This window comes from Vipera ursinii (assembly GCF_947247035.1).
Source record: "Vipera ursinii genome assembly, chromosome: 1".
In the NCBI taxonomy this organism is placed as follows: domain Eukaryota; kingdom Metazoa; phylum Chordata; class Lepidosauria; order Squamata; family Viperidae; genus Vipera; species Vipera ursinii.
The window spans coordinates 227762442-227789525 of NC_139512.1; the positions used below are offsets into that span (position 1 = coordinate 227762442).

The 27084-nt window shown below is 38.4% G+C and overlaps 1 protein-coding gene across 5 annotated transcripts; it reads left to right on the forward strand.

The window, feature by feature from the left end:
- Window positions 1–143: 143 nt before the first annotated feature.
- On the forward strand, window positions 144–24033 carry FBXO9 (F-box protein 9). 5 transcript variants are annotated; one of them, XR_014490656.1, is made up of 14 exons: window positions 144–485; window positions 5608–5715; window positions 6057–6209; window positions 6874–6931; window positions 11124–11223; window positions 12178–12305; window positions 13305–13419; window positions 14594–14712; window positions 16028–16118; window positions 16707–16802; window positions 17138–17231; window positions 18843–18997; window positions 19097–19800; window positions 22785–24033. XR_014490656.1 is itself a non-coding variant. In XM_083348068.1 (13 exons), exons 1-13 carry the CDS (start codon window positions 483–485, stop codon window positions 22891–22893), a joined length of 1329 nt encoding a protein of 442 aa, XP_083204194.1. In that variant the 5' UTR covers window positions 160–482; the 3' UTR covers window positions 22894–24033. The 5 variants fall into 5 exon arrangements, 3 of the variants coding, with proteins under 3 accessions (XP_083204194.1, XP_083204196.1, XP_083204195.1); XR_014490657.1 differs by having other exon boundaries at window positions 151–485; window positions 19525–19800; window positions 22594–24033; XM_083348068.1 differs by lacking the exon at window positions 19097–19800 and having other exon boundaries at window positions 160–485.
- Window positions 24034–27084: the final 3051 nt, after the last annotated feature.

Below are 27084 nucleotides of genomic sequence, written 5' to 3' on the forward strand. Positions count from 1 at the left end.
ACCCAGCTCCTTTGCGAAGCTTAGCGCAAAATAGGAAGGCAATGAGTCACAGGGGCCGCGCGCAGCCTTCTGGGAAGCGCAGTCCACGTGAAGTTCTCCACTCCTTTTCTGTTTATATTGGTCTAAGCGCATGCGCACTCCGCTGCTTCGTCTGCTCCATCTCGTTCGGCGGCTGACGTTCCCTCGCGCGCTTTTAATCGTTCCTCGTTGTCTGAGAAAATGGCTGCCGTACGCCGTGCTCGCAGTGACTCCCGCTGCGTAGTTCGCTTTTCTGACCGAGAACTCTGCTAAATTTGCTTCCCTGCTTGGTACCCCGTTCGAGAGGGAGGTGAATAAGAGTCCAAAAAGAGACCCGACGGCCTTTGAGAAGGAGCGGAAACCTTCAACCAACCGGAGAGGCCGCCCTAATTCGAAACGGCCAGAGCGCTGCAGTTGGACGAGAGTGACAGCTGGACGGACGGCCTGGCTCCCTCAGCCTCAGCATGGTGAGGGGAGGGGCTGCAGAGCGTGTGCGCGTGACGAGAGCGCGAGAAGGACGGGGAGGGGGGTTTCTCGCGCGCTAACGGACTGTCGTTGTGTAGCGGATAGGTAGGCCCGCCCTCAAGAGGGGGCGACGGGCAAGAGGGAGACGAGGCAGTCGATACGCGAGGCTCACAATCGCCTCAGTTCAAGCCCCTCATTGAACGTTTGTGGAATGTTATAATTTGAAGGTGCTTCGCGAATAAAGAAGCCCCTCGTTAACAAAGTACGCAACATAGCTTTAGGAGATATATATATATATATATCTGTGTGTGTGTGTGTGTGAATTTTAAATTGCTAACAAAGAATTAAGGGAGACTTTGTTAGCAATTTAAAATTTACACAAATATGAGCTGTCACCGGTGTGACTACTGCCTGTCGATGGCCTTCACAGGAAATAAAGATTTGTCCTATGTTTGGGGCCTAGCAAGGTAATCTAAAAATAGTTAACAAGCATTATGACATGTTTGTATGTGGATCTTTGGTCATTCGGGTCTGCTTCTCCCAGAAGAAGGAAGCTGAAGCCACCAGCCTGATGATGACGGATGGGATTCCGTGGAAACGTTACGCCTACACCTTCAACTCTACGCGGGGAAAAACCCGAATGACCAAAGATCCATATATATATATATATATATATATATATATATAGGGAAAGATACGCTTTACAATTGAGCACGCTATCCGGTTTACAGCGCAATAAAGATTTAGGAGGCCGAGTTATGCAGCAGCAATCTTTTAAGTAGATTCGATCGAAAAGACCAAAAATAGCCATCCATCGCCAGAAGGTGTTGAAGTTTTTAGCTAAATAAGCGGTTTCCCCGTGATGTCAGAAACAGGTGGAGTAAGATGCTGGATGAATGTGGTTCAGGATGTCAGAATAGAAATAGGCGCTTGTTTCTAGCAAATCCCTGGGAAGCGCTAGCAAGAGACTAAAGTGACATCTGCGTGCCTGCTCTCTTTTTCACATGATTATTTTCAAGAAAAAAAATGGAATATCACCTTAATAACTTTGGCAAAGTTAAATTGTTTTTTAACAATCAGACAGAACCAAATTAATTAGATGGGCACATCTAGTTTAACTGATTTGTTGGGCAAGCTGTAGTGAATGTGCATTTACTGAGACTTTTTGCCACCCATTTGCCAATTCTATGTGGTATACAATATATGAAATAAATTTTTTAATAAAAACTAAAATGCCTTAGTAAAACCAATAAATATAGACTTGTCTTTGACTCTTTAAAAGGTCTGTTTTTTGTCATCATCTGAAACATGGAAGAGGCTCACCTAACTTGGTGTTCCAGTGGGAAGGGTCTATTGCTGAGAAAATCAAGCCTCTGGGTTCCAGTCCCCTAATTTTTTTTTCTGATCTGGAGAATCCATTCTCTAATAGATCATGTAGGTAGTGCAGATTTTACATGAAGGAGATTGTTCCAAAGGCTACAAAGGCCCAAGCAGAAAAATGTCCAAGGTTTTGACATCTGCTTCTGCAACAGCATCAGATTGATACTTCCCTCTCAGAAAAAAGTGGAACTACTTCAAAAATGTTTCCAGTCCCCCTCTCTTGCAAGCAGCTCAAAAAGATACCATGCTGTGATACTGAATCTTGCAGAGAGGTCTACAGGAAAGGAGAGTGCATCACAGCTGTTTCAAGTTGCAACTACAAAAACAAGTGCTCTGTTTCATGTCTTGTTTAGAAAGGATCCAGATAATCTGCCTAGCTTCCTTTTCTGCATCTTTTTCAAGCAGTAGTACAGGGGTGTCAAACTCAATTTCATTGAGGGCCACATCAGCATTGCGGTTGCCCTCAGGGGGCTGGGTGGGCGTGGCCAGGGTGGGGGTGGCCTGCTGGGTGGGCGTGGCTAGAGTGTGTATGCCCTACTGGGTGGGCGTGGCCAGCTCTACATCGTTCGCATGCAGGGTGCCTATGGGGGCCTGGGCAGGAGTGGGACAGATCTGAGGATCTCTGGCAGAAGGAGGGTCTCTGGGCCAGGGCCAAGGCAGTGGGGGCCATTCCCTCACTGTTTCCAGGATGACTTCGCGGGCCACATGAAACCACTTTGCGGGCCGGATCTGGCCCCCGGGCCTTGTGTTTGACATGTCTGCAGTAGTAGGTGGGATAAGTTGATCCAGGGAAGTATTTTTAAGAAGTTTAATGGCTGAAGGTATTATCCCCTCTTCCTTTAGCAGTGCATTGATTATCAGCTGAGTCCATGTGCTCCAGTTTTTGTTAGAAGTTCCCATTGGAGACCAAGGATCTAATTTGCATGTAGCTTCACCAGGCATCTGCCTTGAAGAAATACCACATTTCTTGGTTTACAAATTACAATTTACATACTGCACCAAGTTAAATCTAAACTCTGTTAAAAACTCTTTAGTTATGTACAATGTATAAATTTGATTGTCTCTCTTCCCCTATTTCCTGAGAGGTCTTACAATTTAAATTCATGGAAGTTCATAGAAAGCCCTGACAATTATAAGTGGGACAGAATGTTGTTTTACAAATTGATTAAAGAAATAAAATAATTGAAATACAATATTCTCTTTATAGAGAGAGTGAAAAGAATGGGAGTGTGGGAACATCAGACTTGATGGCCCTTTTAATGGAACAGTTTTTTAAACCAGGGATAATGCACATCTCTATTATTGCTTATCATCTAATTCCAAGGAAGCAGTTAGCTTTCATCAACATTAAACTTGATAACAGAGATGAAGAAGAACAAGTTGAAATTAAATCCAGACAAAACAAAGGTGCCTTTGGGAAATAAAAAGCTGGACTTAGAGAGTGTGGGAAAACCTGTTTTGGATGAGATTGCCCTCCCCCAAGAGGATCAGATTTGCCATTTGAGAGCAGTCCTAATCTGCAGGTGAAGACTATAACAAGACACATTTACATATCATATCCATTCTTTAGTTATAATATGTCTTGAGATCTGCAGTATGTTTATCTGTCTTTGAAGAGTAGTTGGAAATGGTAATTGGTGCAAAAATGCAGTAGATAGGTTGTTGTCTGATACAAGGTACAAAGTTCAGACAATGCTTGCAGTGAAAGATTTGTATTGGGCTTGATTATTTGAGGTACTGCTTTTCCTACTGTGAATCTACCCAATTATTAAGATAACAAGGAGACCTTTTGGAAGGTTACTCTGCTCCCACAAACTCACTGATGTGGTACCTCCTCTTGTAGGGCATCAAAGCTATAGCTCTAAGAAAGTATCTGTGTTCTGCAATCTCCCATCCATGCTACTACTGGATACTATTTTGTCAGCAGGATTATAGAATTGGCTTCAACACGCAATGACAATTTTTACTCTTATCTTAGAAGGAATCAGTTTTCCAGTTGTATACTGGCAAATTTTGAATGCATACACACTGAACATCAGAAATATTTGTTGAGTTTCCTACATTGTGGTAATGCAAACCTCAAACATCTGAAACAGTTCTGAAATTTTAAGTGAAGCAATAAAAAAAAATCCTTAAAACTAACAAAATAAACAATTACGCTGACATAATAAAATCAAGAGGCAGTCTAGGGCACGGGTGTCAAACTCACAATGTCACGTGACGTGTCGTGACGTATCATGACTTTTTTTCCATTGCCAACAATGGGGTGGGCACGGTTTCGCCATGACACATCCAGCCCATAGGCCAGCAGTTCGACACCCCTGGTCTAGGGGAATAGATACATTTTCAGGACATGGCAAAACCTTTGCATTATGGAAGTTTTTGTAATCTTCAGAATCAATTTATTCCCAGGGTGGATATTTTTTTATTTTTATTTTAATTCCATTTATATGAAGAGCCTTGGTGGAGCAGTGGGCTAATGCCTTCTTAAGTAACACCAGCTGCCTGCAATTAATGCAGGTTTGCATCCCACCAGGCTCAAGGTTGACTCAGCCTTCCATCCTTTCGAGGTAGGTAAAATGAGGACCCAGATTGTTGGGGGCAATTAAGCTGACTTTGTAATAATGCCGCTTGGCGGTGTGTGTGAAAGCCCTAATAAGCAGGCATGTACATAGAATGAAGGCTACTGCTAAGTTTGTAAGCCGCCCTGAGTCTTCGGAGAAGGGCGGGATATAAATGGAATTAAAATAAAAATAAAAAAATATCCCGCCCTTCTCCAAAGACTCAGGGCGGCTTACAAACTTAACAGTATATACCACAGGAAATACCTACCTCCATAACATTAAAGGAATTTCAGTAAGTCATGGAATCACTAAGACATCCTATTTATTTAATTATTTATTTTTGGGACTTATATGCTGCCCTATCTCCCGAAGGACTCAGGGTGGCTAACAACAATAAAAATACAATAATACAAAAGTTAAAAAAAGAATTAAACTAGCAGCCCCAATAATAAGTTAAAAACATTTTAAAAATTTCTGTCAGTCCAGGTCAGCCTGATGGAAAAGGTATGTTTTAAGGCCGCGGCGAAAGGACTGGAGATCCGGGGCCATCCGGAGCTCAAGGGGAAGTTGGTTCCACAGGGCTGGCGCACCCACAGAGAGGGCCCTCCCCCTGGGGGTCGCCAGCCGACATTGTCTAGCCGACGGCACCCTGAGAAGGCCCTCCCTGTGTGAGCGCACTGGGCGATGGGAAGTCGTTCCCGGCAGTAGACGGTCCTGCAAATATCCCGGGCCTAGGCCATTTGGGGCTTTAAGTACCAACACCTTAAAACTCACCCGGAGGGCAACCGGTAACCAATGCAGCTGACGCAGGAGGGGTGTAATATGGGAGTATCGGGATGCTCCCATCACTACCCGCGTGGCTGCATTCTGCACCAGCTGGAGCTTCCGGGTGGTCTTTAAGGGCAGCCCCATGTAGAGAGCATTGCAGTAATCTATACAGGAGGTAACAAGTGCGTGAGCAGGGCATCAATCATAAATATAAGGATTAATTAGGCCTATATTGAAGCGATTAGGTAACCTAGGGATAGGCATAAGTTGTTTAGGGCTTTTCATTAACATTGCAAATGTCTGAGCAACTGATTAAAATGGACCATCTTAACAAATTTCTTGATTATAGTATGTGATTTTAGGATTTTAATATATAATGACTTGGAATACTAACATGATCTTTCTTCATTAGGCAGAAGGAGAAGAAGATTGTTGCTCTGACATAGTAAAGGAGAATGACAATGACAGTTCTGGTGAAGCAAATCTTGAGGTGTGCTGTTTTATCTTTACTCATAAAGTCGTATGTACAATTTTATTCTTTATCCCATGTGCCTTTGTACTTTTGTCTCAACACTTTAAAACTTTCCTGTATATTAGCTTTAAATGGAAACAGTTTTATTTTGGGGGATGCAGCTACAACAATCCTGAAAATAATTATTTTTCATAAAAATAATTGTTTATTAGGGAGCATGAAAAATCAACAGTAGAAAAATATTTCTATCCATGTGACAGAAATACTTCATATTCTTGATAGGAACATATATCCCTAAAATGCAGTGTTCCTTTTTCTTTCTATCTGTAGAACTTCAGCTGCTGCTTTTTATAATGTTTATTGATCATTCTTCAAAAATGGATTTTTAGGCAGAGCTTCAGATGTTCAGAGCCCAGTGGATGTTTGAACTTACCCCAGGGGGAAGCTCTACAGGTCTGGAAACTCGATCCTGCAGAACAAGAGGGTCTTTATTAAAGACCATAGATACCAAAGGGAAACTCGAACTTGCAAAAGAGGAAAAGGTAAACAATTTAAACCTCCTAAGAGCCAGGGTGACACAGTGGTTAGAATGCAGTATTGCAGGCTAATTCTGCTGACTGCCAGCAGTTTGATTCCCACTGGCTCAAGGTTGACTCAGGCTTCCATCCGTCCGAGGTCAGTAAAATGACCCAGATTGTTGGGGGCAATATGTTGACTCTGTAAACCGCTTAGAGAGGGCTGTAAAGTACTGTGAAGTCTAAGTGCTATTGTTATTGCTATTCCTAAACTGCTAACATTCATCATTTAGTATTTCAGTATGTACCTATTTTTTTATTTCTATTCTTACAATTGAGTTGTATCTTATTGGAATAATGCTGTCAGGATTATGAGGGGGAAAAACTTGTCTTGAATTCCTTGTATACTTGTTTGAATTTATGTTCAAAGAAGTAAAGGCACAAATATGATTAAAAATAAGATCAGATATTGAAGTAAAAAATACAGGATTGCAGTGCACTAAACTAATCAGTTTAGGTCCATAATTAGGTTGTTTATTAAAATTTAATTAGCCATGGAAAACTGCTTATGATTTTTTAAAAATTAGTATTTTAAAAAAATACTAATAGAAGGTTATAGTTCATTACTTAAGTTAATTTTCTTTGCCTATATGTAAGGTATTCCAAAAACAAATGACTAATTTTTGTGCAGGCAAGAGAACTATTCCTGAAGGCAGTGGAACAAGAGCAAAATGGGGCTCTTTATGAAGGTAATCTATTAATGTCATATATTAATTTTTTGGACCATGCTCCTTCTCAGCTAAAACCATTTATTGTTATAGTGAAAACTACAATATAAAGATTAATTACTAAGAGGCAAAGTGGTTGTCATGGCCCCAGCATATAATTTGTGTATATACTGTTGTTCTCTGGCATATGAGAATATCACCCCATCTAGTAGCTGGGGACAAATCTTTTATTGAGGGGTTCTTGGTGCTCTTTGAACTTGTTTTTCTTGCAGACAATTCATTACCCAAACTAGATAACATCATCAGTGCTAGTAAGGAGTGCTGTTTGCTGTCAATTTATATTCTAGCAGCTTGCCTGTAAGTGTTAGTGGGAGTGGCCTTAGATATTCTTTGATTGGGCTGTTTGCTGTTGGCTTCTTTGATAGTTTCTTGACTGGGGTATTGTTTACTTGGTTGTTGGTCTGATGTTAACCTTGGGAGTTAATGTATTCTGATCTGGGTGCTGATTGCTGGTGGAGAGATGTTTGTTCCTTTTTGGGCTGAGTGATAGTCTCTTTTGCATAATCTATAGATGTTGTTAATGTCTGTGTGTCTATTGATGGCTGATTTGTCAAAGTGCCAGGCTTCCAGAGATTCCCTAGTGTTTTTGAACTTGGCTTGGTCTAGGATGGTCATGTTTTCCCAATTGAAACGATGGTTAAATCTGTCTGTATGTTGTGAAATTAAAGAACTTTCATCATGTCTTCTGACTGCTAGTTAGTGTTCTTGGATGTGTTCTGTCAGTCTTCTGCCTATTTGTCCTACACAGTGGTTGTTGCAGTCCTTACACTGTACACTATATTGTAGATGACTCTTGTTTTTTTCTTCTGGGATTGTTGGGTCTTTTGGTCTGCTTAGGATGTTTTGAAGGGCTTTCCATTTTGTTGGAATATGATGTATAGATGCTCTATTTCCTTTTTCTATTGTTCCGAGTTGCTGCAGTGTGTTTGGGCTCATCTAAATAAAGTCCTTACACAGCTTCTGTTGTGGGAGGTTGGGCTGTTGCTTTGGTACATAGTTACTACCACTGATGATGTTACATAGTTTGGGTAATGAAACATCTGCAAGAAAACAAGCAAGCTCAGAGAGCACCAAGGAGCCCCATGTCAGCTCTGGGCTACAAATATAGTATTCTCCTTTATTAAATCCTTTATTGTTGGAAACTGATCTGGCCCTTTAATCATCCCTCATTCCAAAAACAAGCACACTTGAAAGATATCAAGCAGCTGTTTCTCTTCCACTTTTCTTAGTGCTGTGGTTCTGCAGTGTGTCATGGCCCTTCTGAAGAGGGTCTGGACACTGCTTCTTTTGTATGTGGTGGGGTGGTTACTTGCAAAGCTGAGGATCTGGTATGCGTGAGTAGGTTTGCAGTAGACATGGTTTCCAGTTTTCCATTGTCTACTCTCTTTATGTTGATGTCAAGAAATGAGAGTCTTTTGTCTGCTTCCTCTTCATTTGTGAATTTGATGCCAGGGAATATGTTATTGAGCAGTTGGTCTATTTCTTTAATTTGGGAGTATTTGATGATGACGAAGGTATTGTTGACGTAGTGTGTTCAAAAGTTTGGTTGGATGGTCGGTAGGGCTATGGATTCAAGTTGTTGCATGGCTGCTTCTGCTTATTAGGCTTGATATGGGTGAGCCCATCGGGGTGCCTTGTATTTGCTTGTAGATTTTCCCAAGTATGTGTTGAGGCATAGATACAGAAGTTTCATGATGGTTTCTGTGGACATGGAGTGTTCTGTGGTGGAGTCATCTTTGTGGGTATGGTATTTAGTGAGTAGGTGATGTACGGTTTGTTTAGCCAAGTTGATGTCAATCAAGGTAAAGAGTGTGGTGACATTGAAGGAGACCATGTTTTTTTCCTTGTTGATCTTGGTGTGGTTGATGAGTTGGAAAAATTGTTCTGGGGAGTTTATTGAGTGGCTTGAGTCATTGACCAGGTGTCTGAGAGTTTCCTCTGCAGGGTTTTTGCTAGTTTGAACATCAGTGTTGTGGGTAGAGACACAATTGGGCGTAAGGGGATCCCATTCTTGTGTATTTTGGGGAGTCTGTAGAACCTGGGCGTGGAGGATTCTTTTGGCTGCATGTACTTCCTCTCTAGTGGTATTAGCTGTTTTACTTTTTCCATTTTCCTTGGGGTGACTTTTATTTTCTTCTCTAGCTAATTTGTTGGATCGTTGTGGATTATTTGCTAGGTGTCGGTGTCATTTAAATGGTTTTCAGCTTTGCTGATGTAGTCTATGACTACAGTTCTTTGTCTGATGCTTTTGTCTTGTTTCAGTTTCTTTAGTGCTCTCTTCCTCTCTTCTCCTTTTGGCTGAGTATTTAATTGTGTCTGTTGCGTTGTACATTGGGGATAATTTTTTGCCTGATGTTGTCTTGTTTTTCTTGGCCCAGGTGGTTCAGTTTTAGAATGGATTCAAGATTGGCTAGGAATTCAATGGAGTCAGCATCTTTGTGGTTGAAATTGAGGCCATGTGTGAGGACAGTCTTTTCATCATCTGATAGAGGTCTCTAGGATAGATTTCTGATCCATAGTTCTGAGTTCTCATCTTATGGTTTTGGGGTGATGCTATTGAGTTTCTCCTATAGTAAGTAGTGTTTTTGGGTTTGTGTTTTATTGGCATTCCTGTGGATCTTGCTTTCAAATGGTCTGTCAGGTCCTCTCCATTGGAGTTGAGGCATTGCGGGGGGGGGGGGTTTGTCGGTGATGCATTGGTATTTTTCCAGGCGGTTGTGAACATCAGTGATCATGAATCAAAGCATTTTGCATCCATTTTGGAAAGCTAGTTTCCATTTCTTGTGAGTGTTTGATCAGTGGTCAGTAGCATGTACTTTTGGGGGTTTGTGGAGGCATTCATGGAGGAAGTGTAGCTGTTTGCGGGTCGATGATCATCTTGTAGCAAAAGTCTCCAAGCAGCAGGCAAATCTGACCATTGCATTCCCATGTAAGTTGGCAATAGTGCCGAATATCTGTATACTTCTGTATACAATTCTACATGGGAGAAACATCATGTCAATTGAAAACCAGAATCCATGAACATCAGCTGGCAGTCAATCGCCTCGATTCTAAATCCCTTATTGCTACCCACACTGACACCGAACAGCACCAATTTGATTGGAGCAATACAAGAATCATCAGCCAAGCTATCACCCACCACGCATCCGGGTTTATTGAAGCCTGACACTCCACAAGCAATTCTATCAACAGACATATTGTCTTACAACCAGCCTATGAAACCCTGAAAATTCAAATCAATTGCACAACCAATCAACAAAATCACCAATCTTCAACCAACCCACGCAACTCCCCCAAGCAGCACTTCATCTCCCATACTTGACTCCTCACAAGACCCTTACCTGACATGACCCACACCTGACCCATCACTCACCTGATGTGACCTCCCATCACAAGACCTGATCACACGAAGCCCTTATAAGCAGAACAACACCAACACTGATTTTCCCTAAATTCTGTTGAAGATGTTACCTTGCCTGGTAATGAAATGTTGGAAACCAACCCACAAGCTCAGAGAATGAACCTCCACACTCAGATAATCTGTGTACAGTATATACTGTGTATATGTTCTCTGGCATGTGTTGAGCCTCATCTAGTGGCCAGGCCACTAGATGAGGCTCCTAGTTTTTATTTCCAAGAATATTTGTGGTCCTCATGTATTCAAGCAAGCATCTTGGGATATTGGATGATAAGGCCACAATCTCACCAGTTTGCTTTACAGTGAATGGGTGCTTTATAATTGGTCATACTATTCAAGACAGTGGCCAAAATATGTTCTCAACATTTCAAATGTGCTAAGTGGCCCAAGAAACTGCCAGTTTGTTACGCTTTAATCTTGAGAGTACTTACCTTGACCTGACAATTAATTATTCAGTGATCCTTGTTGCTGATTCAATCCATGGCTCCACTCCCCCCAGGTTGGTATGGAAATAATTAAATATTTATATGTTAAAATGGCCTATAATTAATAATGGCAATTGTATCTTCTACCATCATTTTTTGCAGAATACATTTTGAATTTATAGTGCAATAACTAAAGAAAGAAAAGTTGCATAAGAACTCTGCTAATGCACTGATTTTTAAAAGTTCATTTTTAATATTTATTCCAAACTGCATGTACAATCAATTTAAATAAGATTATTTTTATTTTTAGCTATTAAGTTTTACCGTCTGGCTATGCAATTGGTCCCAGATATTGAGTTTAAGATTACCTATACCAGATCTCCAGAAGGCGACAGTATTGGGAAAAGCTAGTAAGTATACATGTATGCATATATGTATGTATTATTTGAAAAAGGTGTAGTCGGTATATATAAGGGTGTTCTAGGTCTCAAATTACCACTTTTCTAACAGAATTTACTTTGTCCTATACTATTGGTGAAGGAACTAGAAGAAGCAAGAAGGGAATATTCCCAAATAAGGCAAGAACAATGCGATACATTCAGTTATTCCAGTATGGGAAATCCAATATGAACTGAAGGAGCCAACTCTCCTATCACAGTAAGAAAATACAGAGAGTCCTCGACTTACAACTATTTATTTAGTGACCATTCAAAATTACAACAGCACTGAAAAAAGTAACCTATGACCATTTTTCACACGACCATTGCAGCATCCCTATGATTACACGATCAAAATTCAGATGCTTGGCAACTGGCATGAATTTAGATTGTTGTAGTGTCCTGGGATCATGTGATCACCTTTTGCAACTTTCGGACAAAAGTCACTGGGGAAGCAGATTCATTTAATAACTGTGCTACTAACTTAACTGCAGTGATTCACTTAACAACTGTGGCAAGGAAGGTTGTAAAATAGAGCAAAACTCATTTAACAACTGTCTTGCTTAGCAACAGAAATTTTGGGCTCAATTGTTTTATTCTTTCTCTCACTCTCAGGATCCAAATGTTGTGCCTTTGTAGTAATAAAACCCTTTGAAAGATTAAAAACTTGAAAAATGGCAGTTGGGAAAATCATTGCAGCATTCTCTTTTACTGGTTCTTGTGTCTCATTTGCAATTCTGGGAAGCTGTTAAGGCAATATTATATGCATCAATGTGTTCTTCATGTTTGGGAACATTTCCTTTGCCAAATACCAATCAGTATGTAAATATAAATATTGACATTAATGGCCTTTAACATTAACAGGGTTAATCTGTTCATCTGTTGTATTATGCTTTTCTGGTCTCATATTATGCCTGTGTTTTCTAGCATTGAAGATAATGAGGATGATAGCAAAATGGCTGACCTTCTCTCTTACTTTCAACAACTCACTCTTCAGGAATCATCCATCAAATTGTGTCAGCCTGAGCTTGATCTGAATCAGACTCATATCTCAGGTAAAAGAACATTTTCCTGTAGGAAATTAGTGGGCATATTTTAGTACAGAAGACCATGAAAGGGATGTTCAGTAACCATACTGAACAGGTGAAAACTGTTTGAGATGTTTAACAGGAACTGTATAGATTTTAGCAATAAAAATAGTTCTTTCATTGTTACAATTAATATACGTTGCATGCTTAACATAATGCTTTCCTGGTAGTAAATACATTTAGCACAAGAAATTTATTCTAAATATAGGGATCTATAGATTTTTTTTGTTTAAAGTTATCTTATAAACTATAAGTTATGTTTTGTACTAAATTTCACTGGGTTCCTCATTGAATGCTGACTTATAAAAACAATCTGTTAATTGTAACAATAGTTGCTGTAAGTGCTTGTTCTGCAATTTTAAATCTAACAATTAAAAAAAATGAATATGTGCTGTTACCACATATTTTGTTATCTAAAATTGAAAGAAGACAATTTCATGTTTAGATATTCACATCCATTGTTATTAGAATACTGTACATTAGAATTGCACTGTACATGTAAACATGTTGACATGCAGAGTAATTATTTTTGTAAAATGAATGATTCATGAAAAATTCAGCAACCTGCAAAAATAGCTGCTTGGATAAAAATATCATGCTTAATGTAATTTTTTTTAAAAAAAAAACTATATTTGAAGATGCATTAATGTTTATTTAGTATAATACAGTACCACATTAAGGGTGGAATCCTTTGTTCATCCTTGGAAGCAGAAGGGACCTTTCCCTAAAGCTTCTCAGGTCCCACCAAAGTTACTTTGGAGAGTTCAGTGATTCTCCAGTTGCTTTTTGTTGCTTGCTTACTTTTGGTGCCAAGGGCTAAAAGAGGGAGGATAATTAATACCAGCATTAGATTCCATCCCAAGTCAGTCATTTGGATGCCAAGGAGCCTCCCCCACATTTTTTTATAGCATGGATCCAAATCAGACTACTGGAATTATTTTAATTTTTACATTTTTTTCCCCATAGTGTTGCCTATGGAGCTGTTAATGTATATTTTTCGATGGGTAGTTTCCAGTGATCTGGACCTGAGATCTTTAGAACAGTTATCATTGGTCTGCAGAGGTTTTTACATTTGTGCCAGGTAAAATTGAAACTATCATGCAATAAAAATTTCATTTATCTGGATAAAAGTGAGTAATTTTAGGATTTTTGAAATAAATGGTGACAACCAAATTTTTGTGGTTATAAAAATAAGGTCTTTACTAAAAATTACTTGAGTTTTTCAAAGTTTTAGGTAGAAAATGTGATCAGTTGACTAATAATACAAAGTATTTTTGAAGAAAAAGCTTCACTAAAGCAACTAAAAACTCATTTTAATTATCAGGCATCACTTCCAGCCAATTAACAAATAAACCTGTTAGTGCAAAATAATACATTTATTCCTTAAAAGTGTTTAAATGAATTACTATTACTGCAGTTAATTAATGGTTTTATAAATGCAAGTTATTCAGTGACTTAATTCTTTTAATTTTGTTCTGAAAAACTAAGGTCACCTTAAGATTATAGTTTAAAATCATGAAAGTAAAAAAATATGAAATAAAAAGTATAAAAAAATCAGAAATTTATGAAAATGTGAAGATTAATGATGGAAAGTAGTGATATGTCTCCATTAATGGAACAGTATTGAGGCAATTTTTCTCTAGTTCCCTAATCATCCTTTGTATTCTCCTCTGACAAATTTATTGGAGGTTTGCAGGTTGGTTCCATTTCAAACAGTTGATTTTGTTCCGTCTGTTAAGCTAATTGAATTTGACTATTCATATCAATTTGGGGGAAAAAGTTGTTTTGACTTTCCTATTCTGTTTGATTCAGTTCAAAGATTTGATCAAAGTGACTTTGAATTAAACCTCTGAATAAAACTGTGCTGAGCCTATTAATGTATTCCTTAAAGTTTTGTAACCTGAGAAGCTCTATTATTCTGATATGGCATGTATAACACTTGTGCAGTTATATATACAGAAAGAGGGGAGTTTTAAAGGTAATTCTGGCGTTGCTTGTGATATTTGATTCTAGTCAAGTTAAAAGCATACGCCCATGCACACATAGAGTATAAAACTGATACAGGAGAGAACAGGATGAATTAAATCTTATTAAGGAGCAATTTTCCAGAATGTGTTCAAAATTGAATGATAAAGTCTCATTTAAAGACACTATGCAACCATTTGCAGTGTTTGATAACCAGTAACATACAATATTTCTGATACTCTTGTTTGTGTTAACATTTTTATAATCAGATTACACTGTCTTTTTTCTAGGGACCCTGAAATCTGGCGTCAGGCTTGTTTGAAGGTTTGGGGCAGGACATGTAATAAAATGGTTCCTTATACCTCATGGAGGGAAATGTTTGTGAAAAGACCGAGAGTTCGATTCGATGGTAAGAACTAACATTGTTGTAATGATAGTCAGGAAAGACAGGGGTGGTATAATTGCCGCAGTAGTTCCTGATTGTAAATAGATTGGTTGGAAAAAGTGACTGGCATGCACTTGGGACTACTAACAATGATTGGCATTCTAAATATATACTTTGACCTCAGAACACAGTCCCACTTAAAGAACACATAATCACCTTTTTAATCACCTCTCACCAAATAGAATAATTGTGATATTTGGGTTTGATGAGATATTCTCTGGGAAGGACCTTTCCAGGAATTGCGAATGAAAGCCTCCCGAAAACAATTGGTGTGGCAAGGACACAGTTTTTCTGGATAATAAGGAAATTTTTCATTGAATAAGCATGTTTCAAAATTTGTGTGTGTGTGTGTGTCCAGAAGCTGCATTGCAATAAAGGACTGGATCATGAAAATAAAAACAAAAATAATTGAATTATTCATTAAAATAATTGCTTGTAAATAAAGTGCCCCATTTACAAAATTAATTGACTTTTTCTGCGTGTGCAAACAAAAACCACTCATACGCAAACAGAAACAAAAAGGAATAGTACTGTAGAAGGAATGGCAGGAAGGAAAGAAACATTTACAATAAGAAACGAAGAAAGGGAAATGAGAGGAGGGAAACAAACTAATACAGAGATGAGGGTACAAGGAAGAAAAGACAAGAGAAAGGTTGTAAAAAGCTCAACAGAAGTCTATGCATGAATGCATGAGTTCTAGTAACTTTGAAATGCTTTATTCCTAGCCAAGTATGCCTAGCACCTGTCCTAGTTAGACATCATGCCTATCCTATATGTGACTATTTCCTCTCATTTAAAGGAGAATAGTGTAAAACTCTACTAGTCCCCCTTATTCCATTCTTGCCCTTCACATGTTGAGGTGAGCCTGCTGTGGAGGATGAGAGCAGGAGGAACTACTTATGTAACTCTTGTCTCACTGAGAGTAAGAACTGTATCAGTGTGTAACCGCCAAGGATCCTTTTTTCCCCCTCTCCTGTCTCTGTTGAATTCAGTTTATGGTATTATTTGCAGGTAGTTGCTTTATATCTCTCCTACCACCTTTGTTTGTATAGCAGTCCAAGTCTTTCCAACTTAAGGATAATAATTTGAAGGGGAAAAAAATCTATCCTGCTTTTAAATGCAGTTATATAGTAATTGCAATAGATGAGATTATAACTGATAAATGGTGCAAAGAAGATTGAAAATTGTAATAGGCTCCCTGTTTCAGAATCCTAAAATATGTATAATTGTATATTTAAAGTATATATTGATAATAAGCAGGTACCTCCATATTTTGTAGGGGTATATATCAGCAAGACAACATACATTCGTCAAGGAGAACAATCTCTTGATGGATTCTATCGGGCATGGCACCAAGTGGACTATTATAGGTATAGCCATTTTAAAATGACTGAGTTACTTATCTCTCTTGCCTTCCTTCCAATGCAGTTTATGTATAATGCTGCAAACCAAGATATACAGTGAATTCAAATGATTACCTGTACGTAAAAAGTCATGATGGTTTAGGTAACTGGAGCCATGTATTTTGTGACTAAAGTTTATAATTCTGCTTTTAGAAATTCCTAGGTATTTAAAAATTACTAGGAGAAAATTGTATGGCGATTCCAAACTCTGAATCTTCTATGATCTCAGGCTATGAATATACAGAGCTAGCTTAAAGTATGCAAATTAAATCCTGAAATGAGCTGGTTTTGAATCATAATTTGATACCCTAGTTAATCTTCATTCTGATATCCCACTACTGGAATACTTCCAGCAACAAAACTGGATCATCATAGTTAATAAAATTCTGTTGACATGTTTTTTTGGTACATGCTTTGATAAGGTTCTTTGTATGCAGTGAGGTTTCAGAGCTTTTTTCTAATGTTGGGAAAGATGTTTCTTCATTTTATTGTTATCTTTTGATATGTTTTTCTGAACAAACCCAAATTGGAAAAATATTGGAACAATTGTTTTAGGTACCTGAGATTTTTCCCAGATGGCCAAGTAATGATGCTAACAGCTCCAGAAGAACCTCAGTCTATTGTTCCTCGATTACGGACTAAAAACACAAGGTATCTTCAACATCTGTAAAAAAAAATTATATTGTCCATTGGATCCTGATAACTAGGTAAACAGTAAAGCTACTATCATTTTTCATTGCTTAGATGACTAAATTAAAGAATGATTTGAAAATTGATTTGAAAATTACACTGTTATCTTTAATGAAAGAAAAACCATGTTTGAATCTAAAGTTAATTATAGTTTCAGTAAGCTCTTTGAATAATAAGGATTTAACTTAGTCATTATTAATTTAAATCCTATTTATTCTAGGATGTAATTTAATATCAGCAGTGTTTTTAGTAGCACTTGAAACATTTTCATGAAATGTTTTCCTTCTAAATCTCAGAACTGATGCAATTCTGCTTGGACATTATCGCCTTTCCCAGGATACAGACAATCAAACCAAAGTATTTGCTGTAATGACAAAGAAGAAGGAAGAGGTATTTATATAATAAAATATTAGATGGTCAACAGTAATCAGCTGACTGATTAATAGAACAAGAAAGCAATAAATAAGTATTGTACTTTAGGATAATTTGTTAAGTAAAAATACAACTTTGGAGTAGTTCTTTCTGCAAAATACTCTCTCCAGATATTCTCCTTAAACTCTGAACTTAAACTGCTTTTTGGTGTAATTTTTTTTCTTTTTAAATTTGGAAGAGTTCAAAAGCAAAACTCTTGAGGAAAGTACATCCAGAAGATAGTGAAATATAAGAATTCTGTATCTATCTTTAGACATTATTTTATAATTTTAATTGCTCTGTTTCCTGCTGCTCTGAGCCAAAAAAGGCAAGCTTAGGTTTAAAGAGAAGACTGATTATTTGACAATATATATGGATTTTCTTTTTTCTAAATCTAGAGGCATAGAAGGTTGGAATTTATTTATTTATTATTTATTAATTTTATTTGTATACCGCCCTTCTCCCGAAGGACTCAGGGCGGTGAACAGGGCAATACATATTAAAAAACAAGATACAAAAATTAAAAACGATTAAACAAAATGCCCATGAATAAGTTAAAACACATTAAAAAATAGGTCAAAACAGATTAATAAAACCCAACCCCATCCCATCAGGCCAGGCCAGCTTGTTCGAAAAGGTAGGTTTTGAGATCGCGCCGGAAGGAGCGGAGGTCAGGCGCCATCCGGAGCTCGAACGGAAGATGGTTCCATAAATCCGGCGCGCCCACAGAGAATGCCCTCCCCCTGGGGGCCACCAGCCGACATTCTTTGACCGGTGGCACCCTGAGGAGGCCCTCTCTGTGGGAACGCACAGGGCGGAGGGAAATTGACGCCGGCCGCAGGTGCTCCCCAAGGTATTCCGGACCCATGCCATGTAGGGCTTTGTAGGTCATTACCAACACCTTGAATCTCACCCGGAAGACAACTGGAAGCCAATGCAGCTCGCAGAGCAGAGGTGTAACATGGGAGTGTCGGGAAACTCCCAACTCCCAATTAAGGGCTAGAAAGTGAACAAGAGAAGACTGAAAGGAAGTATTGAAAGCTGAAGGGGAAATTGAAGGTTAGGAATAGTAGAAAATAATAAAAAGCCTTCTTCAGTTTTCTACCCCTCAATAATTTTTATAGATTCTTAATATTTTCACTTTCAACATTTAAAAGTCTAGTTTTAGAAGTAGGATACTTACATTATCTTTAAGTTACAGGTTATATTTTATATTTTTCACTGTAGAAAAAATATACTTTACTATAAACACAGAATATGTTTTTTGTCTAAATGAAAATCGGCATTCATACTATGGTAGAGGATATATTTTCCTTCATCAGTTTCTTCTAGGAGTCTATAAATGCTGGTTTTCATTCAGACAATAAAAATGTTCTGGTTTATAATTTCTCACAATAGGGTCATTGTGATTTGATTTTATACATTACAGTAGGAGATTGCTGATTGGGGTTGATTCGTACCAGAATTTTTGAAGAAATGAAAATGTCTTTGAAATGTAACATTTTATCTTTTAACCCTAGGGTACAGATTCAGTAGCTATCTTTTGCTGCATATTCTTGACAGCCTATTCCTTTCTTGTTTGTTATGTAGAAACCAATTGACTATCACAAGTTCAGATATTTCTGTCGTGTCCCTGTGCAAGAAACTGATCACAGTTTTCATGTAGGGTTACAACTGAATTCCAGTGGCCGTCAGAAATTTAATAAACTCATTTGGATTCATCATTCTTGCCACATAACTTACAAGTAAGGTGTTTTTTTTCCAAATGTTATAAAAAACTTTCAAAGTCCTTGAAACCTAATCTTTCAGTCCTAGCTAATAGAAGATTCTTTCTTTTTTACAAGCTTTTTTTATGCCTGTTTACAATGTGTAACAAGACTTGGCAACAGAAGGACTCATACAGATGTCTACAGCACATAATCATACTACTTATAAGAAATGTCTGTATCACTACATTTTAAACTAGGAGCCTGTAAGATTAGTTAATTTTGTAACATAAAAATAAAATGCAAGTATCTGAAAGGTGAGATTTGCCCATATAACACATTGTTTCTAGTTGTTTTCATCCAACTGGCCAAACAAATATTGCCAGCAGAATAGAGTGATGGAGGAGTTTGGTGGTACATAAATATGTAGGAAGAAGAGAAGAAAGGGAAATTCCATTGAGTGAATTGAAGTCGTTTTGTAATTAGATGGTGTCCATAACTTCCAGTTTGAAATGTTTTGTAGATACTTTATTGTCTCATAGATGAAGCAGAATACTGATTCTTAGGCAAAAAATCTAATTCGGTCAACAATATTGAACAAATCAGACGAGGAATATCAATCAAAAACATTTGCCAGACTATCTGACTTCTTTACATGAACAATTTGAAACTCTATAGAAAAACACCATCCAAAATTGAATTACTGCTCAACACTGGATGAAGACAATCATTACAAATACCTGGGCATCCTTCAAGTTGATAACTTCAGGCTTCACTGAAGTCAAGAAGAAGGTTAGAAATGAAGAAAGTGAAGAAGATCTGAAAGTCTAAACTCAGTGAAGGTAACACCATCAAGGCACGTGGGCAATTCCAGTCACTAGAGCAGAACTACGCTTGCAAGAAAAAGTATGTGAACCCTTTGGGATTACGTGGAGTTTTGCATGAATTGGCCATAAAATGCGCTCTAAACGTCATGTAAGTCACAACAATAGAATAACACAGTCTGCTTAAAATAATACTACACAAACATTAGCTGTTATGTTTTAATTGAACATAAGATGGAAACATTCACAGTGCAGGGTGGAAAAAGTATGTGAACCTTTGGACTTAATAACTGGTTGACCCACCTTTGGCAGCAATAACCTCAACATTTCCTGTAGTTGCAGATGACCTGCACAACGATCTGGAGTAATTTTGGACCACTCCTCTGCACAAAACTGTTTCAGTGTAGCAATATTCTTGGGCTGTCTGGTGTGAATCGCTCTCTTAAGGTCATGCCACAGCATTTCAATCAGGTTGAGGTCAGAACTCTGACTGGGCCACTCCAGAAGGCGTATTCTGTTCTGTTGAAGCCATTGTTTTGTTGAATTACTTGTATGCTTTGGGTCATTGTCCTGTTGCATCACCCATCCTCTGCGGAGCTTCAGTTGGCGGACAGATGGTCGTACGTTTTCCTGCAAAATGTCCTGATAAACTCTGGAATTCATTTTTCCATCAATGACAACAATCCGTCCAGGCCCTGAGGCAGCAAAGCAGCCCCAAACCATGATGCTCCCTCCGCCATGTTTTACAGTGGGGATGAGGTTTTGATGTTGGTGTGCTGTGCCATTTTTTCTCCACACATAGTGTTGTGTGTTTTTCCCAAACAACTCAATTTTGGTTTCATCTGTCCACAGTATATTTTGCCAGTAGTGCTGTGGAACATCCAGGTGCTCTTTTGCAAACTTCAAACGTGCTGCAATATTTTTTTTGGACAGCAATGGCTTCCTCCGTGGTGTCCTCCCATGTACTCCATTCTTGTTTAATGTTTTCCTTATTGTAGATGTGTCAACAAAAATGTTAGTATATGCCAGAGATTTCTGTAGGTCTTTAGCTGACACTCTAGGATTCTTCTTTACCTCATTAAGCATTATGCACTGTGCTCTTGCAGTCATTTTTACAGGACGACCACACCTAGGGAGAGTAGCAACAGTGCTAAGCTTTCTCCATTTGTAGACTCTCTTACCTGGACACATAAACATCAAGGCTTTTGGAGATACTTTTTTAACCCTTTCCAGCTTCACGCAAGTCAACAATTCTTGATCGTAGGTCTTCTGAGAGCTCTTTTCTGCGAGGCATGGTTCACATCAGACAGTGCTTCTTGAGACCAGTAAACCCAAAACAGGTCTGTGTTTTTAAAGGGCAGGACAACTGTCAGCAACGCATCCAATATCATCACACTGGTTGGAGTCAAGGTTGGCTCACTCCTGGCTCCAATTAGCTCTTGGAGAAGTCATTAGGCTAGGGGTTCACATACTTTTTCCACCCTGCACTGTGAATGTTTCCATCTTATGTTCAATTAAAACATGACAACAGCTAATGTTTCTGTAGTATTATTTTAAGCAGACTGTGTTTTTCTATTGTTGTGACTTACATGACGTTTAGAGCGCATTTTATGGCCAATTCATGCAAAACTCCACGTAATCCCAAAGGGTTCACATACTTTTTCTTGCAACTGTAAAATGCTGGGTAAATTCTGTCTGCACAAGACCAAGCCTTAAAAACAAATGCATACAAAACCAGAATTGAGAAGGAAGCAAATGCCCTGTCTGCAAAAAAGCTGAAGAAACAGTGGACTACCTACTTAGTTGTTGCAAGAACATTGTACACACCAATTATAAACAACAGCATGGCAAAGTAGCAACAACAGTGTATTGCAATATCTGCAAAAATATCATTTGCCTGCAAGCAAGAACTGGTGGGACTGTACAATAGACAAAGTAATAAAATATGAAGAAGCTAAAGTGCTCTGGAACTTTAAGATTCAAACAGACAGATTCGTGCTGCATAAAATCCTAGACTTAACAATTGTCGGTAACAAAGACAAAAAGATCTGGATATTGGATGCTGTGGCCAAAGCAATAGATACCTTGGGTGCAGTTGCAAACATTACAAAAGGCAGCTTTATTTGGAACAGCTTATGTCCTGCAACAATATCTTTATCAAACAACAACCTCTGCCTATCCCGGCTCCTTGGGAAGGACTTGATAGATAGATTAAAATACCAAATCCAGTATAAATCTGCTGACTGTAGGACCAACCATAATAATAAATGTGTGTTGTGCCCAACTCTCACTGACTCTAGGTAGTTTACAAATTGTTAAAGAAATAATTAAAACAAGGAAAAAACAAAAAAATAAAGATTAAAAAAATGACAAAACTTGATGAGAACAATGGATAAAGGGGGCTTCAGTTACCCTTGTCAAAGGCCTGGGTGAAAAAACCACTTCTTCGGGTTCCTTTGAAACAACACTTAAAGATGGGAGCCAGAGCAGGAGCTGCTACAGAGAAGGTGGGCTTCTGAGGTCTTGATAGTTGACATTGTTTAATTGAACCTGGAGCATACCCACCCTGCCAGATCAGATAAACAGATACTAAATTAAACAAATTAGTAGGATATACTTGTTGAATTATTTTGAAGTATTTTAATAATTTGCAGATTATTCTACTAATTGGCGTCAGAAAGTGGGAATCGTGCCTCAAAGTCTCTTCTAACCATGAAAATTCCTATACAACCTTTTTTTTTTTGCAGTGTAGCTATACATTTCATGTATTATTTTGAAATCATGCTGTTTTGTTTTTTTTCCTCAATAAAGCCTTAAGATCTGCAAACATTGGTGTCAAATTCCAATTTCGATAGCCGTATATGTAAAAGTGCTCTGGTTTCAAGTAAAAGATTTTCTTACATAGGATGCAAAGAGAATAGGTACAAGTTATATTATTCAAGCCAGTTATTTTCCTTTTAGGCAAGGAACAAGTCAGGCTTATCACTTTTTACTTTTTTCAGGTCTACTGGTGAGACAGCAGTCTCTTCTTTTGACATTGACAAGATGTACACCCCTTTGTTCTTTGCACGAGTGAAGAGCTTTACTGCAGTTTCAGAACGGCCTCTCTGAGAAGCTCATGTTTCTTGCATGAAAGAAATTACAGCGAACAACACTTAAGTTATAAATGTGTGTGTGCGTGTGTGTATGAATGGATGGATGTGTGTGTGTGTGTGTACATGCATGAGAATATATATATATATATATATATATATATATATATATATATATATATATATATATATATATATATATGAATTTTATTTTAGAATTGGGAGATGTTTTTGGAAGAATATATACTGGAAATACATTTGATTTAGGGTGGCAGGGTTATCTTTCTGGTTTTTATGTCAAATTTACATTTTATTTTAAAATTGTTTATGTTGTGAAAAGACTTTGTAAGATACAAGGCATTTTTTGCCATCTCATTTTATGAGCAAAATTTATAAGCTGTTTTCTTTACAAAGTAAGGCTTCATCTGCCTATGCACCTTAAGTTCAGGAATTGTTATAAACATACTGCTGTACATAAAACATTGTGTGTGTGGTTGGGGAAGGCTCAAAATGTGAAGAATTTGTCCTGCATCTGTGCGTGGCCTATAAATGTATAATAGAAATTCATGTATTGGGATTACCTTTCAGGAAGAGATGCTGATTTCAGTATAAATTATGGCTTTATTGGGGGGGAGGGGGGAGGAAAAGCAAAAGGTGAAAGTTCAGCTTCAGATATCAACATTTTTTTTAGAATTACTTGGTTTTAAATAATCATAATAATCACTTCAGAAGTTACTAGGTTTTAAGTTGATGATGACAGGACAGCCACATTGCTGCATTGATTGCGTTTGTCTTCTGGATCCAGGAAGTGAACACTAAAGTGTATCATCTGAATTCTCTTATGCAAACAAACAGGGCTGCATTTTGCATTGTTTTGTTTTTAGCTCATCTGCTAACTGCTAAAAATGCTGTACACCTCTTGGGTGTTTTGTAACATCTAACCTTTTCTTCTGGGATGCCTACAGATGTTCAGGTACTGTGTGCTGCTTCTCCTGTGTATGCAATTTGGGAATTGGATGCGACTGCTGTATTTCACCTATCATAAAAATGTATTTACTCATACAACTCACAATTCTAAATGTTTTCCTTTTACCAAGTTGTGTTTTTTATTTTATTTTTTGGGGGGCATATGGATGAAATAAAGGTTACTTTGTTTGAAGTTCCAAGATCTCTGTTGCCTGCCATACTAAGTGCCAGTTACCAGCCAGCCCGTGGAAAAATCAGCCAAAGGCCATAATGAAAGCAATAAAAACTGCAGGACCGATAAGCTGTTTGCACTGAATGCCATTAGTCCCTAAGGGAACTAACTTGTTAGTAAGATTGGGGAAGAAGCCTGGTGAGTTGAACAGGTATAGGGCTAAGGGGAATAAGGCTGTGAGAAAATTAGCAGGTACACGTGCCATGTAGAGCAGGGGTGTCAGACTCAATTTCATTGAGGGCCGCATCAGCATTGTGGTTGCCCTCGGGGCTGGGTAGGTATGGCCAGGGTGGGCGTGGCCTACTGGGTGGGCGTGGCTAGAGTGCATATGGCCTACTGGGTGGGCATGGCCAGCTCTACATCGTTCGCATCAAGGGTGCCTATGGGGGCCTCGGCAGGAGTGGGACAGATCTGAGGATCTCTGGCAGAAGGAGGGTCTCCGGGCCAGGGCCAAGGCAGCGGAGGCCATTGCAGGGGCCATTCCCTCACTGTTTCCAGGATGGCTTCGCGGGCCACATGAAACCACTTCGCGGGCCTGATCCGGCCCCCGGGCCTTGTGTTTGACATGTCTGATGTAGAGGAAGAGGGTAAGGTACACTAGCTATGGCCGCCTCAGTTTCTAAGATTTCTCCAAATTTTGTCTTGGCTGAAATCCAGACCAACGAAACGGCATATTTTGATTCAGCTGAATTATTACTTGTCAAACTCGATCACATCATGTGACATATCGTGATGTATCACAACATTTTTTGCCTTTGCGGAACCAGGGTAGATGTGGCCCTAACGATGCATCCCGCCTGTGGGCTGCCAGTTTGACACTCCTGCTCTAAAGGGTTCGACTGAATCACCATCCCTCTGTTTATTTTGTGTGCAGCACAAATAACACTTTCTGTATAATTCTACTTAAAAATGCACATCTACAGACAACATTTTTACAAAACAGAAACATTTTAGCCTATGGATCTCAATATGGCCTATGGATGCACAATAGGTAACAATTCTATCTGTAATTAATATGCCCAATATATACTTTAGCTATTTATTTTGACAAGGGACGCGGTGGCTCAGTGGGTTAGGATGCTGAGCTTGTCGATCAGAAGGTTGGCAGTTTGGCGGGTCGAATCCCGAGTGCCGCGTAACTGAGCGCCTGTTACTCGTCCCAGCTTCTGCCAACCTAGCAGTTCGAAAGCACGTAAAAATGCAAGTAGAAAAATAGGGACCACTACAGTGGGAAGGTAACAGCGTTCTGTGCGCCTCTGGCGTCTACTCATTGCTGGCCACATGACCACAGAGACGTCCTTGGACAAGCGCTGGCTCTTCGGCTTTGAAACAGATGAGCACCGGCCCCTATAGTCGGAAACGACTAGCACATATGTGTGGGGGAACCTTTACCTTTACTGTCACTTTAAATTTATATGGCTGCTGTTCCAAATTCATGACTGGATGGTTAACAACAACTGAAAACAATATAAAAACATCACAAATAAAATAAGCAGAGGTTAAAAAAAGAGCCATCAATACAACTGTTGCATAGGTCCTGACACAGAAACATTTTGATCTCCAAGCCCAGTGACAAACCTTATCTAATGCCTTGCAACAAGCCATCAAGGTCAGGGCCAATTCATCTCCAAGATTGTGTTTTAAAGTAAAGCATAATTTAACTCAGTCTTGTCCCCCAATTTGATAAGGTATAGTTATAGAAAATTTTGTGACCGTATTTTATACACTGGTGAATGAGCTATTATCTTTGTATAAACTTACAGAGAGGAAAAAGATTCCTACAATCAGAATTGTGAAGGCACCACAAGGACCATCCAATTCAATCTTCTGTAGTATGAGGGGAAATCAATTAACCCATTCTTAACATTCTTACTTTTTCTTAAAAATCTATAGAGAACTGACAAGCTTCATATTTAGGCTGTTTCACCTTATACAGCTATTGCCATCAAGGTGTTTTTTTAAAAAAAAAATTAGGCAGTTGCAACTTACACCATCATTTCTGACCTAGTTTCTGTATCAATGGAAAATAGTTCCTGACCATTTTGTTGTACCTTTTAAAGCCTTTTTTGGCAACTGGAACTGTTGGATGAGGTCTTAAGACTGATAAAAAAATATCTAAAGACAAAACGTGTAGCCTGGTAAACATGAAGACCATTTTGAGATGAAGCACAGCCAACTTGCATGCACCTAGTGCAGGTCACATCTAAATATCTCACAAAAGATTTAGCCATCTTCAGTGACTTTTCTGATTAAGATATAATATATCGATCAATATAGTATGCATCAATTTGTATTCAGAGTCCAAAGTTCTCATGACAGGCACGTGGATTTGTGCCACTGATCATTTTAGGTCAGTATATTTGCTTTCCCCTATCTTCTGAGTCTCAAGATGACCAAATGATCAAATTGGGAGGGAAAAGGACCTTTTTATTGCAAAATTTTAAAAAGTACAGAATAATCATGAAAAACTATTCAACAACAAAACTGTCTATTAGAATCACATTTTTACAAGTGAAAATAATGTTTTTTATGTTCACTGCTACAAATGCCATGTTACCAGAAATATTTATTAATAAGAAGTATTTCTTAAAATCATGTTTGTATAGCTATCTCACTGATCACAAAATAATGTGTTTGAAATAAAATATCTGAGGGGGGGGGGAAATAATGCCTTACTGGAATGTGTTCCGGAAAATGGAGCCACAGGGCTCATAGCAGCACTCTAGTTTCTGTTATATCAAATGGTTTTGTTCTGGAAAATTTCAGGTCAATTTTTACTGCTACAGCTCCAGTTCTTTGTTTTTAAAAAATAAGTGATTAAAACCAGCCTTGTTTGTGGCCCAACAGATAGGACTTTATTTAATAAGAATAAGAATAGAATAGAATAGAATAGAATAGAATAGAATAGAATAGAATAGAATAGAATGGAATGGAATGGAATGGAATGGAATGGAATGGAATGGAATGGAATGGAATGGAATGGAATAGAATAGAATAGAAGAATAGAATAGA